The sequence below is a fragment of the Alosa pseudoharengus genome, unplaced genomic scaffold, assembly GCF_046254945.1.
Source record: "Alosa pseudoharengus isolate Yale_2024_CS ecotype anadromous, Long Island Sound unplaced genomic scaffold, YU_APseudo_1.1 YU_APseudo_1.1_scf_11, whole genome shotgun sequence".
Classification (NCBI taxonomy): domain Eukaryota; kingdom Metazoa; phylum Chordata; class Actinopteri; order Clupeiformes; family Clupeidae; genus Alosa; species Alosa pseudoharengus.
The window spans coordinates 34,104,466-34,116,790 of NW_027468576.1; the positions used below are offsets into that span (position 1 = coordinate 34,104,466).

Below are 12,325 nucleotides of genomic sequence, written 5' to 3' on the forward strand. Positions count from 1 at the left end.
GGGGGGGGGTTGTGGTATTCTATCCTCTGTCTAAATCCTTCTCATTCTGACACTGTATACTATATATATATACATATATATATAAAAATCTATCCCTCTGTTTATATATGCATTTTGTTTCTTGTAAGATTTTCAACTAATGTGAGTGTATTTATAAATTAATGCAACATTAAAAAAATATTTGTTTTACTCTCTCACTCTCTCTCACACACACACACTGTCCAAGTGGCATTTGAAAGGGAAAAGGAAGTGGGACTGAGGTTATCGATCGCATTTGAAAAAAAAAAAAAAAAAAAAAAAAAAAAAAATGTTTAAAAACACTGGTTATGCGCCTGTGCATGGAAACATGCCCAGGTCAGCACCATAAGTGCTTTCGTTAGTGTTGCATGTGCAAGAACTTGGGTCTGCCTGTGTGACAGTACGAGCCCATAGTCACTTACAGTGATTAACATGCTATAAAGCTTTTTTGTTTGTTTAAAGAAAGAAGCATTATATTTGCACTGCATGGTTTTAGTTTGATCTTGGTCCCTTTCAACTGTTTGTTCATGAGGAGGAGATAAATGTTGAGTGTAAGTACTCCTGAGGGGACATGATTAAATCCAATCAGGTGTATAAGTCAGCCTGGCTTGGCTGAACAGAACGTGTGATATTCTGGTACTGTGCTGCATGTCAATAAGGTACATTCAATAGGATCTGGACTAACATAAGGGACAAGAAACAAGAGCTGTGTAGTCCTAGGACTCTCCTGGAGATCCAAGATTCAGCACAATAAAAACTTGACACCAAATTAGCCTAACCGGTACACGAAAAAAAGATAACATCATGTAGCATGCACAGTAGCCAGCGACTAACGTCCTTTAGATCTGGTGAGAATGGTAACGCGGACCTGCTCGTGGCGCAGTGCAAGTTAGACTCAGGGCAGGAGGTCAGACAAGGGAGGGTGTTTGTGTGTCCTAAAGTGTTCTGTGCAGGATTGTCGTTGAGCTGCTGGTTGCTTTCAGCCACTTTTTTCTGACCCCCACCCCCCTGTCTCCGTCCCTAAACATCTGTTCGTATGTCTGCCAGTCTCTTTGTGCTTTGTGTGGGACTCTAGCCCTCTGTGGAGTCAGGGAAGTTAATTTCGCTGCAGAAGACTTCGCGGTAGAGGGGTGGGAAGCTATAGGCTGTGTCCGGGTGAAGCAGGCGGAAGAACTCCAGCTTGTCGATGTGGAGGTTGCAGATGGACTTCATCATGGGCAACTTGGACACCATCTGCACGGGGTTGAAGAAGGGGGTAAAAAAAAAAGGGGTCAGAAAACTGGCCTTTTGTCTCTACCCACTGACCAAACTCCAACTGCACACAAAATTGTGACTCATTGCAAAAGCTCAAAGATCAGCTGTTGCATCACAGGAACAAGCTGTGTGGCCTTTATTTTCATAGATATATAAATGTTTCTTGGAGAGGAAAAAAGAAAATGAGAATAGCTACCTTTGACAGTTTCTCCTCTGAAGCACCATTCCTGTGCAGACTGTGTTGCAGTGCCAGGTACACTTTCTCTTGAAGCTTCTGCACCTGCTGTGAGTCTGTCAACCACAACCGGTCTGCCAAGGAGAGAGAGAGAGAGAGAGAGAGAGAGAGAGAGAGAGAGAGAGAAACAGTCAGCCATCTTCCATTTCTTTGCCTATCTCGAATAGCTGAGTCTCAGGGAGAGTGAGAGTGCATTTTTAGAATAGTCACCTGGGGATAGGAGCACGGCAGCGCTGAAAAGCGCCATCTCCTCATCGCTGAGCTGGAAGCGGTTGAAGCCCTTGGCCAGTTCATAGACGGCGTTCACAAGGTCGTCACAGCCTGCAGAGGGAGCACACAAGAGATGCGGAGAAGCCGCGTTTACTACGGCTGTTCTTGCGTCACTCGCCACAGTAGCAAACACATGAAAGCAGAAACAACATCTGCGGTCTGGTCAGCGCTTGTTTGTGTCAGTGTGTGCTTTGTGGTGACCGAGTGGAGCCGCACCTAAAGTTTTGAAGAGTTGGGGGCCGGCAAACTTGCTGTCGAAGAGCAGTGTGTTGTGGACAGGGTTGTAGGCCCGGCACATACGAATCAGAAGAACATCCAGGCAGCCTGAAAAAGAAATCCCATAGAGAGGAGAGATGGAGAGATGAAAAGGAAAAGAGAGGGAGGGGGAGAGAAGAAGAGAGGAAGGGGGGGGGAGAAAACAGGAAGAGAGCTTGTTAGAACATGAGCTGCACGTCTTAACCACACTTACTCTCTCTGCACAGCAATCACATGTCTATCTCTCAACATGACGGAAACCACAAGAAAAACAACACCCTCCCCACATCACAGCTGACTCCTGGACAGATGCGGGCCAGTGCAGGGCCACTAACAGGTCTCAGCACACAACATCTCCAGACACTGACCTGCTTTCAGAAGAATGATCTGGTCGTTCTGGCAGAGGTCCATGAATCCAGTGATGCGCTTGGCGAACTCCACCACGTACTTGATGGCGTTGGTGACGTGAATGGCGCACTGCTGCCACATCACCTCCACGGGCTAGAGGGGCAGAGAGAGAGAGAGAGAGAGAGAGGCCTATGAGCACACTGGTATGCTGGGTAATGCAGTTTACGAATGAGTGCAATGGCATGCTGGGTAATGTAGTTCACTGAATAGTGAACACAGTGAACAAGGCATGTGGGGCATATTTTACCTTGCTCTGGAAGCAGCGTGTCTCCTCTGCAGTGTAGGTGTTCCACGCGAGCTTCTTCAGCTCCTCTGCGCTGTACTGACTGGTCTCTATGTGGGACTTCACTATGTTTTGGGTGATGCGATCTACAGGAAAAACAAAAAACAAGAAAAGAGAAGATGAACAAAACAGCCTGCCAAGCAATACAGCACTCCACTTCAACATGGATATGTTAAAAGTAGATTGTATCTAAACTGTAATAAAATGATCCAGGAGTTGGAAGAGGGTATGAACATTGCTGATCAATTCTACGCCACCAGAAGTAGTAGCAGAAGTAACTTAAAGCTGCAGTTGACAAGATTTTTTTGACCATATTCACTGAAACCAATACTACGCTCCGACAGAACAACATAAATCAGCCGGTTTTAAAAAAAAAACCCCGCACTTCTACCTCCACCTAGAGCCTGTTATTTGTTTTGCAAAAATCCACAGCTCCCTGTTCTTCTGGTCCAATCAGAGCAGGGCTGTGTGAGATCTGACTGTCAATCACAGTCTGGTGCGCACTGACGAGCACAAACTCGATGAGAGGGTGCTCGGTGGTAGTGGGGGAGGGGCAGGAGAGTTGTAAATATTCAAAATGTTGGCTAAGTCCCCTCAATCTCTCAGACTTGTCAACTGTAGATTTAATATGCCCTTTACACAAGAGCTTGCACAAAGCGTCTCTACTGACATTTATCATAAACTAGTGCAGTAGCCGCGGGGTAAAGTCAAAAGTTGTTTGACTGAAAGCGTTTCACAACCACTGTAGGTGGAGAGGCAGGAACAAGCCAGCACTGAAGCTGCCACTGTAGATTTGCCTGATTAGATTCTCACCTCAGGGCCATTGGCTTGTTCCCTACCAAGGCAACACAATGGGAAGGGCCCTCTTCACTGACTAAACTGCCTGCTACTAAGTCATAAAAGATAAAATGCATGCAGATACAAATATGACCTTAAAGTCAAATTAATATCAGCAGTGTCAGGTCAGCCTGACAACCTCTCCCTGTCCTGTCACACACCTGTGTGTGTACTGTCTGTATATGTGTGTGTGTACAAACATGAGTGTGTGTGTGTGTGTGTGTGTGTGTGTGTGTGTGTATGCGCACATTTGTGTGTCAGTGCATACTTGCTAAACTGGAGGTGAATGAGTGTGTGTGTATGTGTGTGTGTGTGTGTGTGTGTGTGTGTGCGTGTCATGCCTCACCTATTTCCATCATGGAGCAGCCATCAGACGAGTCGTTGAGCAGCGAGTGTGTGAACATGTTGGAGTTGTGCAGCAGCTGGTATTGCTCCTGCTTGACGTGTGCGTTGTTGTTGTTGTTGCTGCCTCCTCTTCCTCCTCCTCCTCCAGAACTGCCCCCGTCACTATAGTCTTGACCGCTCTGCTCGGGCGAGCTCTGTGAAGAGCTGTGAGAGCTACTGCCCCCACTGCCCCCACCGCCGAGCAGCTCCAGGCTGCCGTAGCTGCCCCCACCGGTCGCCCCGCCCTCTGGCGTGAGGGGAAGGTCGAAGAGCAGGTTGTCGGGCAGGTCGGTGATGTCGTCCAGGTCGCTGAGCGCGGCGCTAGAGCCGCGGCTGTAGGTGCGCGTGGTGTGACTGCTGCCGAGGCCCACGCCGTCTCCGATCCTGCCGTCCTCCGCCGGCCCCCGGGAGCCCATGTTCAGGTTGCCGTTGGCGGCCATGGAGCTGCGCTCCTGGGACTGCTGGTGCTTCTGCACCTCAGCATACAGACTGTCCCGCTGCTTCTTGGACATGCGGCCGAACTTGACCGCTGTGAGAGGGGAAAGACAGGAGAGAGGTACAGAGAGAGAGAGAGACAAGGGAGAGGTACAGAGAGAGAAATATTTTTAATTTCTTTTAATTTAGTTTAAATACATATTGTAGATTAAGTTAATATCCTGATATCTAGTATTGTTCTACTATCCTACTCCTCTTCCCCTCTGATGTATCCTTGTTTATATTGTGTGCAACCCTATCTCTGGTAATACTGTAGAACATAATTTCCCATAAAGCTTCTTTGAATTGAATTAAATTGAGTTGAATTGAATTGAGAGGAAATCAGGCAAATCAGGCAACATGTCTGACCTTAACTGCAGGTCGAAAAACAAAACAGACAAGCTGGGCACCTTTCGAGTCACTCATTAGGCCTGATACCCAGATGTTAATTTTACTATAGGAAAATCCCACAACCACACACAACACGCCTTAGCTGTAGGCAAAGTGCGTGCTGGGACGTGGCGCCAAGCGGACTCACTCACCGTCGCGGCTCATGCCCAGATTCAAGCACTTCTGCAGGCGGCAGTGCTGGCAGCGGTTGCGGTTGGTACGGTCTATCTGGCAATTCCTCTGTCGTGAGCATGAGTACATTGCGTTATTCTGTTGACTGCGCCGAAAGAAACCCTACAGGAACACCCGGAAGAAGAGAGACAAGGAAAGAGAGAGAGAGAGAGAGAGAGAGAGAGAGAGAGAGAGAGAGAGAGAGAGAGAGATGGGGGACAAACATGTTGTTGTTAAGGCTTAGTGAAATTGAGGCTTGCAAAACAAATCCTTTAAACAGAAGAAGTGAAAACCAAGGAAGCACATTGGGTTGTGCAGGTGTACAATAAGCTCTGCTTACTTTGCAGCCTTCGCAGGTAATGACCCCATAGTGGATGCCGGACGACTTGTCCCCGCATATTTTGCAAGGGATCACTTCAATTTGAGCTGAGGAGGAGAAGAGGCAAAATAATAAATTCCCATTTCCCATTTCCAAGGTTGCCTTTTCACAAATTCCCAGTACACAACCATAACAATGACAGCATATTTAATTATAAAGAGGAGTCAGAAAAACAATTCTTAAAACACAGCAATTACAGGGATCATGGACATGCTTGCAGCATTGATCCCTGGCCTGCAGAAATTCAATTATCTGCTGTTAAGTGGGACACTCTTGTGCCTGAGGTCTTCAATGTGACTGTGCCAGTGGAAACATTGTGACAGATGTGTAGTACACCACGCTTTTCCATGGAAAAAAAAAAACAAAATCCACAGGAGGATCATTATAGACAATAGACCCACTTCAATTTGATTATTATTATATTTTTTCAATGTAACCTCCACAATTACAGGTGTCAGGTGGGTGGGTGGGTGGAGGGGGCGCTATTACTCAACATCCTCTTATGTCCTAGTGCCAGAAGTGTTACATTGGGAAATGTTTGAAAAACGGCCAACAATAGTGAAAGAATGGTGTCATTGTTGAGAGGGACACAGGAGGAGAAGAAAGTGGGTGAGGGAGGGTGAAAAACAGAAGAGAGAGAGAAAAGCCTCAACAAAAGCAACATATTAATACACAGGAGTAACAGAGAGAGAGAGGATCTGAGCCTTCCCTGTGTGGAACAGGCTGTTCTTTTCATTACGGTGTTTATCTAAGTAGCAGGGGCCTGCTCTGTCCCGGAATAGCAGGTCAATTGCATTAGCCGCTCGCCTGGGGTTATGAAGTTTCATCTGCCCCTGCCATCCCCTCAGAGGTCAATGTGGACGCTAACAGCAAGCGCACACCAGAGGTTTGCAATGAAGATAAAATACTCTCTGAGCAACTGGAATGTCTTTTCAGGTGTATGTGTGTGTGTGTGCGTGCCACGTCCTTTCATTTCCCTCTCTTTCTCTCTCTCTCTCTCTCTTTCTCTCTCAGTCAGGCTTTGCACTGTGACGCAGGGTGTTAGGTAACCTTTCTCATTTGCAGGGAGAGACTGAGCCTCCCTTCTCTCAGGCTAATCAAACATCATTTCACACCTAACCAACAGGCTAAGTGAGGCTTTGGGCAGAAAAGTGCGTCACTCTCCGAGCAGAGGAGAGAGGGACAGCGCTGACACTAGCTAACACCCATCGAGTCAGCCGCGGCATTATCTAACAATGCCCTCGTTTCTGCAAATCAGGCATAATCTGAACTGGCAGGCTTTTCAGAGCACACACAATGGTCTGCAAAAAATAGCAGTGACAGCAATTAAATAAATAAATAAATAAGAACACACACATATATATATATATATATATATATATATATATATATATATATATATATATATATATGCACCACGGAAAGAATGCCTCTCTCTTTCTCTCTCCCTCTCTCTTTCTCTCTCCCTCTCTCTTTCTCTCTCCCTCTCTCTTTCTCCTCCCTGTTCTGCACCTCTTGCCCAGCCCCGCCCCCTCGGCTTGCAGAGTTATATAACTGCCGTCTGGCCGCATTCCATGAACATACTCATTCAGGGGAGGTCGCCCTAGCAACGCAGTGACGAGCTTTTAGTCCCTGCCCACCCCTCCCCCCCGTCCCATTGGCCGATGGGAGCGCGGCGGCGGCTCTCACTCGCTGACTCACATGCCAGTCAGCTGCGCGGCACCGTCAGGCTATGCGGACGAGCTGCTCCACTGACACACTTTCCCACTGAGGCGCTTGGGTCCCAGCCTCGCGAGGCCCACTAATCTGATTTTTTTTCTTTCTTTTTTTCCCTCCCTCCCTATCTAACTGTTGCTCGCTCCTCTTTCTTTTTGGCCAGTACTTAAGGTGGAGCCACAAATCAAAGGACGAACATTTTAATGGGCCACCATGTTGAAACTGTGGTCAAACAGCCATGATAAAAACCGCATAACACAAGTCGAGATTACTGTGAGAGCATTTGTTAAAACCCTTACAGGAGGTGCACAGACATGCCAGGGAACACTCATATGTGTGTGTATGTGCATGCTTTTTTACATGAGAGCCAGGCTGGAAAAAATACAAGACAGGGAGGGGGCATTTGAAATGTCTAGAGCATATTCTAAACGGACAGTGCAGATTACACTTGGTCTCAACATGAGGCAACATGCCAAATATTTCACTGTAGTTGGTTTCAGCTGTCCGACAGAACTCATAAAACTATTTTTAATCTAGCGCTCACACGAAGCGCTCTGCTCTGAGCGCGACCAGAGGCAGCCACTAGCGCTGGCTGGTTGGGAAAGAGTTACAACATATCACACTCATGACTTCGGCTGAGGCCTGCATTTTTTGAGAGGCACCCTCTCTCCTTCAGTGAAAACACAGGAGAGGCCTTGAGGATTTTCATGCTTTCAACCTGCCAGCTGTGCTACAAACATGAGTTACAAAGACTAAAGACTTTGTTAACACAGTGGGTGCTCGGGTTCAGCTTATCCTGGATGAGTGACAAGGGCAGCTGAACTTGCTCTTGTGGTTAGAAAGCAAACCACCTTTGTTTTTTTTGTGGACATTCGCAGTCAACACAAATAAACATCACTTTTTTTTTCTACTCTGACTCCTTAAAAATCTCTTCTCTCTAGGAATCTGAACTCCAGATTCAGATTGCAAAACACGGAAAGGGCTAAACTTTTTGAAGTTTCACTGCCAGAGGTATTAACCGAGACCTAACAGAAATAAGACTAAGTAGAGCAAATAAGGCCTCATTAAGCGCTGAGCATGTCTTAGTGTTCAATCTCTGGTCAGCCCCTGGCAAGTCGTAATTACAGAGGGATTCATTAGAGGACTATGTTTATCAGGTGTAGTGCCACAGGTAATCTCGGCTTCTTATCACTCCTGAGTGATTGCTCCCAGTCCGTGTCAGTCAGTCAGTGTGTCAAGTGCTCCAAATCTGCAGATTCCCGCTCCGAGCAGTAAAAAGGCCCACGGCAGGCCGGCAGGCCGAGACTTTGACCTCTTATCTCACCTGTTCAAACAAACCTGCGGCACGTCCAAAGGTCCTGTTTGCTTCGCACTTTGAATTTGCATAACATATTCAACCTACATCTGCCACAGCAAGGCTTGTCCCCACCCCCCATGCAGTATTACTGTACACCATGAGTGCCTTCTGCATTGCACTTTTTTTTTTTAATGATCGCTCCGCGTACATGCACTTTGCTCGACGGAGCTCATATGCAGTGTTCGCAAGTTACATCTGGTTCCTTTATCAGCTACCTGTTTTCTAAACATTTCTGTGGACAACGATAACTCCCCCCCACCCCCCCCCCCTCTCTGCTTCGCTCACTGACCTGCCTAGGGGCCCGGCCGGTGAAGCTAGAGGGTGCCTGTGCTGACACTGATCTGGGTCTCTTTAAAAATGCACAGCGGATTGGATTGGGTCACTCCAGTGGCTAACTGAGAGCCAGCAGATTGAGAAGGATGCAAGGTGATGGGAACAAGGCACTGATTACCTGAGTGGACTCTAAAATTAGGCACCTCCGCCGACATTGGACACGCGTAGTATCTCACCTGGACCAGCAGATCCAGTGTCTGACTTGCTGTGTTTGAAATGATCTGCAAGTACTAGTCACTGATCATCTGCAAGTACTAGTCACTGATGCCGTCATGACAGTATGGCAAATAAAGTGACAGATTATGTTACATATTTGTTTTATCACAAGATAAATCTGCAGTTACACATTGCATTGTGCAAACTCCCCATGACAATCTGTATCCTATTCCAGAACAACAAGTATCAATTTTCAATGGTTCTTAAATTCTTATCAATCCTTTATAGCCTATTACAGAGGGAGAGCAAACAGACCACATGAATGGCATTTCCTGGAGGTGCCTGCCAAATGCTCCTGTAATGCCAACAGATGTCTGACACCTGTCTAACCAATAAGAGACATACTGTTGACATGGGTCCACACGAGTCTATGGACTTGGCTCACCCACGAGGTCTGGAAGAGTCTTTAGGATACACACGTCCATTCAACAGGAGGAGAGTGATTCTCACACATATTATGTATGTCTGCTTGTTGAATGCACAGATAACTTATGCTAGGCTAATCAGCCACATTGTGCATATCTTCTATAGGTGCTGTTCCACTTTGCGTTGTACTTATTCACTTCCTTTTTTCGATATAGTGTGGCTATCTTTTAAGATCGTTTTGCATATGACACTTCCTCTGTAGAGAACATGTTGACATGGGTCTTTACTCTCACACTACTTTGGTAGTAGTTTGAAGACAAACGGAAACACAAGCATAACACAAACGAACTGAAGATACGACAATATCAAATAGCAATAAGTCTATGAAATAAGAACAGAAACAAAATAATAATAAAAATATAACAATAATAAAATGTTCCTGTGTAAGACTAGGAGGCCAGATCTGTTTGTGCAAAAAATGCTTTGCATTCCTGCTATGGGGCCTACTGTAAATGTCAACACATTCTGGGATAACTCAGACGAGAAGAGATGTGATTCCAAGAAATGGAAATCAATTCCTCTGGGGGGGGAAATCAAAACAGACTATCTTTTTAAAATGACTAGTTTGCAATACTGCCATTACACCACTGAAGGCGCTATTTTTCATAAAAGGGACCGCGTGGCATTTCAGGCATACTTCTTGCAAAGTTTGTTTTATTTAAATAATTTACAAACTTGTGCTAAAATAATAAAACAAATCACCTTCTTACGAATTATAAGATAATGATTTAACCACACAAGTTCCCACAATTCCATGCCTATTGTAGGTGCTTGAATGGTGCTACATAATCCTCAATGACATAACTAGGTCAATGGAACAGTAACTCTCCCTCTCCCTCATACTGTCGACCATGCTGGGTTGTCGAAAAACAACAACACGCACATCACACGCGATGCTGCCACAGGCGCTAGTCTATGGCCGCTACCACCTGACACAGTCGCTTAGTGCGCACTACAAACCTTTTTACGCAATCCGGGGAGTAGAACACCCATGCTGACATGACATGCAGTCGCAATCAACATGATATTTAATCTTGGTTTAAATAACTAGGGATCCTTACACTGATTTGACAACCCCTAGGACAAAGAGCAGAAATAATCGTTCACAGCTTTCAAATGTCTCAAAACAGACATAACAGGTTCATTAATCTGTCCAAAGAGCAATCATTTCGGGGGGAGAACAACCAAACACTCCTCCGTCACTCTTACATAACGAAGTTCGCATGCTGGTGGTGACCGGTAACTACATCATAACATTCAGGATTCAAGTAGCCTACTCTCCCATATCTTTCAAAGCAAAGACCAAGGAGCCCGGGAAAAGTTTCCGATATCATATTTTTTACAAATGTAGGTGATTTCCTTTACCATGATATTTCACAACACCAACAAACAAATGTCAAATCTCATGGTCAACTGGCACTTTGCTGCGCTGTCGTTAATCCTTCAGTAGTTAACCTTACCCGTGCTGTATTGCTAAATTACCTTCTACGCACTTGACATTATTTTAAATTGCTACAGTTACTGGGACATTGCAATACTTGCATACAACAATAATACAATAATAACATCCTAATACAATTATAACAAATATTGACATAATTTGTATATATGTTTTGAACTTACCTCTCATGTTGCTGGTTTATTATCTGCAAGTCATAGGACTCCAAAGCATGTGAATCGTGAAGAGAAGTAGGCTATAGATGGATTAATATTTATAGCTCCAAAAAGGAGCTGCGGATAAACATAAATACAACGAATCCTCATATGTTTCCGAATGTTTGTCCGAATAGCACAAACAAGTGTCAAAGACGAGAAATAAATTGGTGATCGGCTGTAATGTTAATTCCGTTTCATCCGAAGAGAGCTACTTTTCCGACAAGCGATCGTACGCGGCAAGCAATAAAACAATGCACTTCTCTTTCCCACCTCTTTCTCTTTCCTTACCCTCTACCTCTCCCTGGCTTTTCGCTCTAACCTACATTAGGCGCGTGGACTGTCACATGATCTCGCTTCGCCGGCCCGCCTCGTGCCCATGGCAGTTGCGCGTCCCCGTCCGCGCGCTTTAAGGAGGTTCGCAAGCGTTCGCGTGTATGAGAAAGTGTGGCAGTGTGTCACCGAAACAGCATCGTGGGAACTTTTCACGCTCTTTGGCTTTCGGTGACTCCTGATGATATAATAATTTGATAGTATATTTCTAAAACAATAGCAGTCTTTGCTGACGAGGAGATGGCAACAGGCCACACTGATTTGGACATAGGTGTGGACTGAGGTGAATAGACCTACCATTTTCCACAGAAGATGTCCACTGCATTATGTAACTTAAAAAATATGGACTTCATTTTAAAACAAAATGAAATATGTACTAGTTTTCATTCGCTCGTTCAGCATGCTATATAGCAAATGGCAAGCGCCAATTTTAATTTAGACAAAATAAATGTAATTAAAGTATGTTGCGTAAAACAACATTTGGCCGTGGAGTTTGATTTATTTTCTTGTAAATAACATAACAAAATGCTAAAAGTGATATGACTTTAACTTATTGGCAAGTTTATTATAAGCTTATACAGGCTTAATAGGCCTACAACAAATATCGTGGGCTGTTTGTTTGTCATGAATGATTATTCTGTATTATAACTTCTGCTAGGCCTGGTGCAATTTATTAGCTATTACCAACACCCAAAATAAATTAAATACCCACCCAACACAAATAATAATAATAATAATAATAATAATTATAATAATAATAATAATAAAAAAGTAAAATGCACACTCAACACAAATAAAATCATATGGCTTGAAATATATGGACATGTGAAAGGTGCAAGTTTAAAGTTTAAGGTGCATTAAATTATGACTTACTATATCATAAATGCACATTTTATGTACATATATATATATATATATATATAACTGATTTAA

General features: G+C 44.7%; 1 protein-coding gene across 1 annotated transcript; it reads right to left on the reverse strand.

Annotated features, from left to right (window-relative positions):
* Positions 1–5: 5 nt before the first annotated feature.
* Positions 6–11,387, reverse strand: rorca (RAR-related orphan receptor C a). Its single transcript, XM_076278987.1, has 10 exons — positions 11,030–11,387; positions 5,320–5,405; positions 4,961–5,102; positions 3,907–4,473; positions 2,688–2,809; positions 2,401–2,533; positions 1,994–2,101; positions 1,718–1,828; positions 1,469–1,581; positions 6–1,251 (listed from the first exon to the last, which is right to left on the reverse strand). Exons 1-10 carry the CDS (start codon positions 11,034–11,036, stop codon positions 1,090–1,092), a joined length of 1,551 nt encoding a protein of 516 aa, XP_076135102.1. The 5' UTR covers positions 11,037–11,387; the 3' UTR covers positions 6–1,089.
* Between the last annotated feature and the right edge of the window lie 938 nt (positions 11,388–12,325).

Excerpts from the sequence above, each read along its gene's own strand:
- rorca (XM_076278987.1), bottom strand. Across the intron at positions 2,534-2,687 it reads CACGCTGCTTCCAGAGCAAG|CCCGTGGAGGTGATGTGGCA; the intron begins GTAAAATATGCC and ends CTGCCCCTCTAG. Across the intron at positions 2,102-2,400 it reads GATCATTCTTCTGAAAGCAG|GCTGCCTGGATGTTCTTCTG; the intron begins GTCAGTGTCTGG and ends TTTCTTTTTCAG.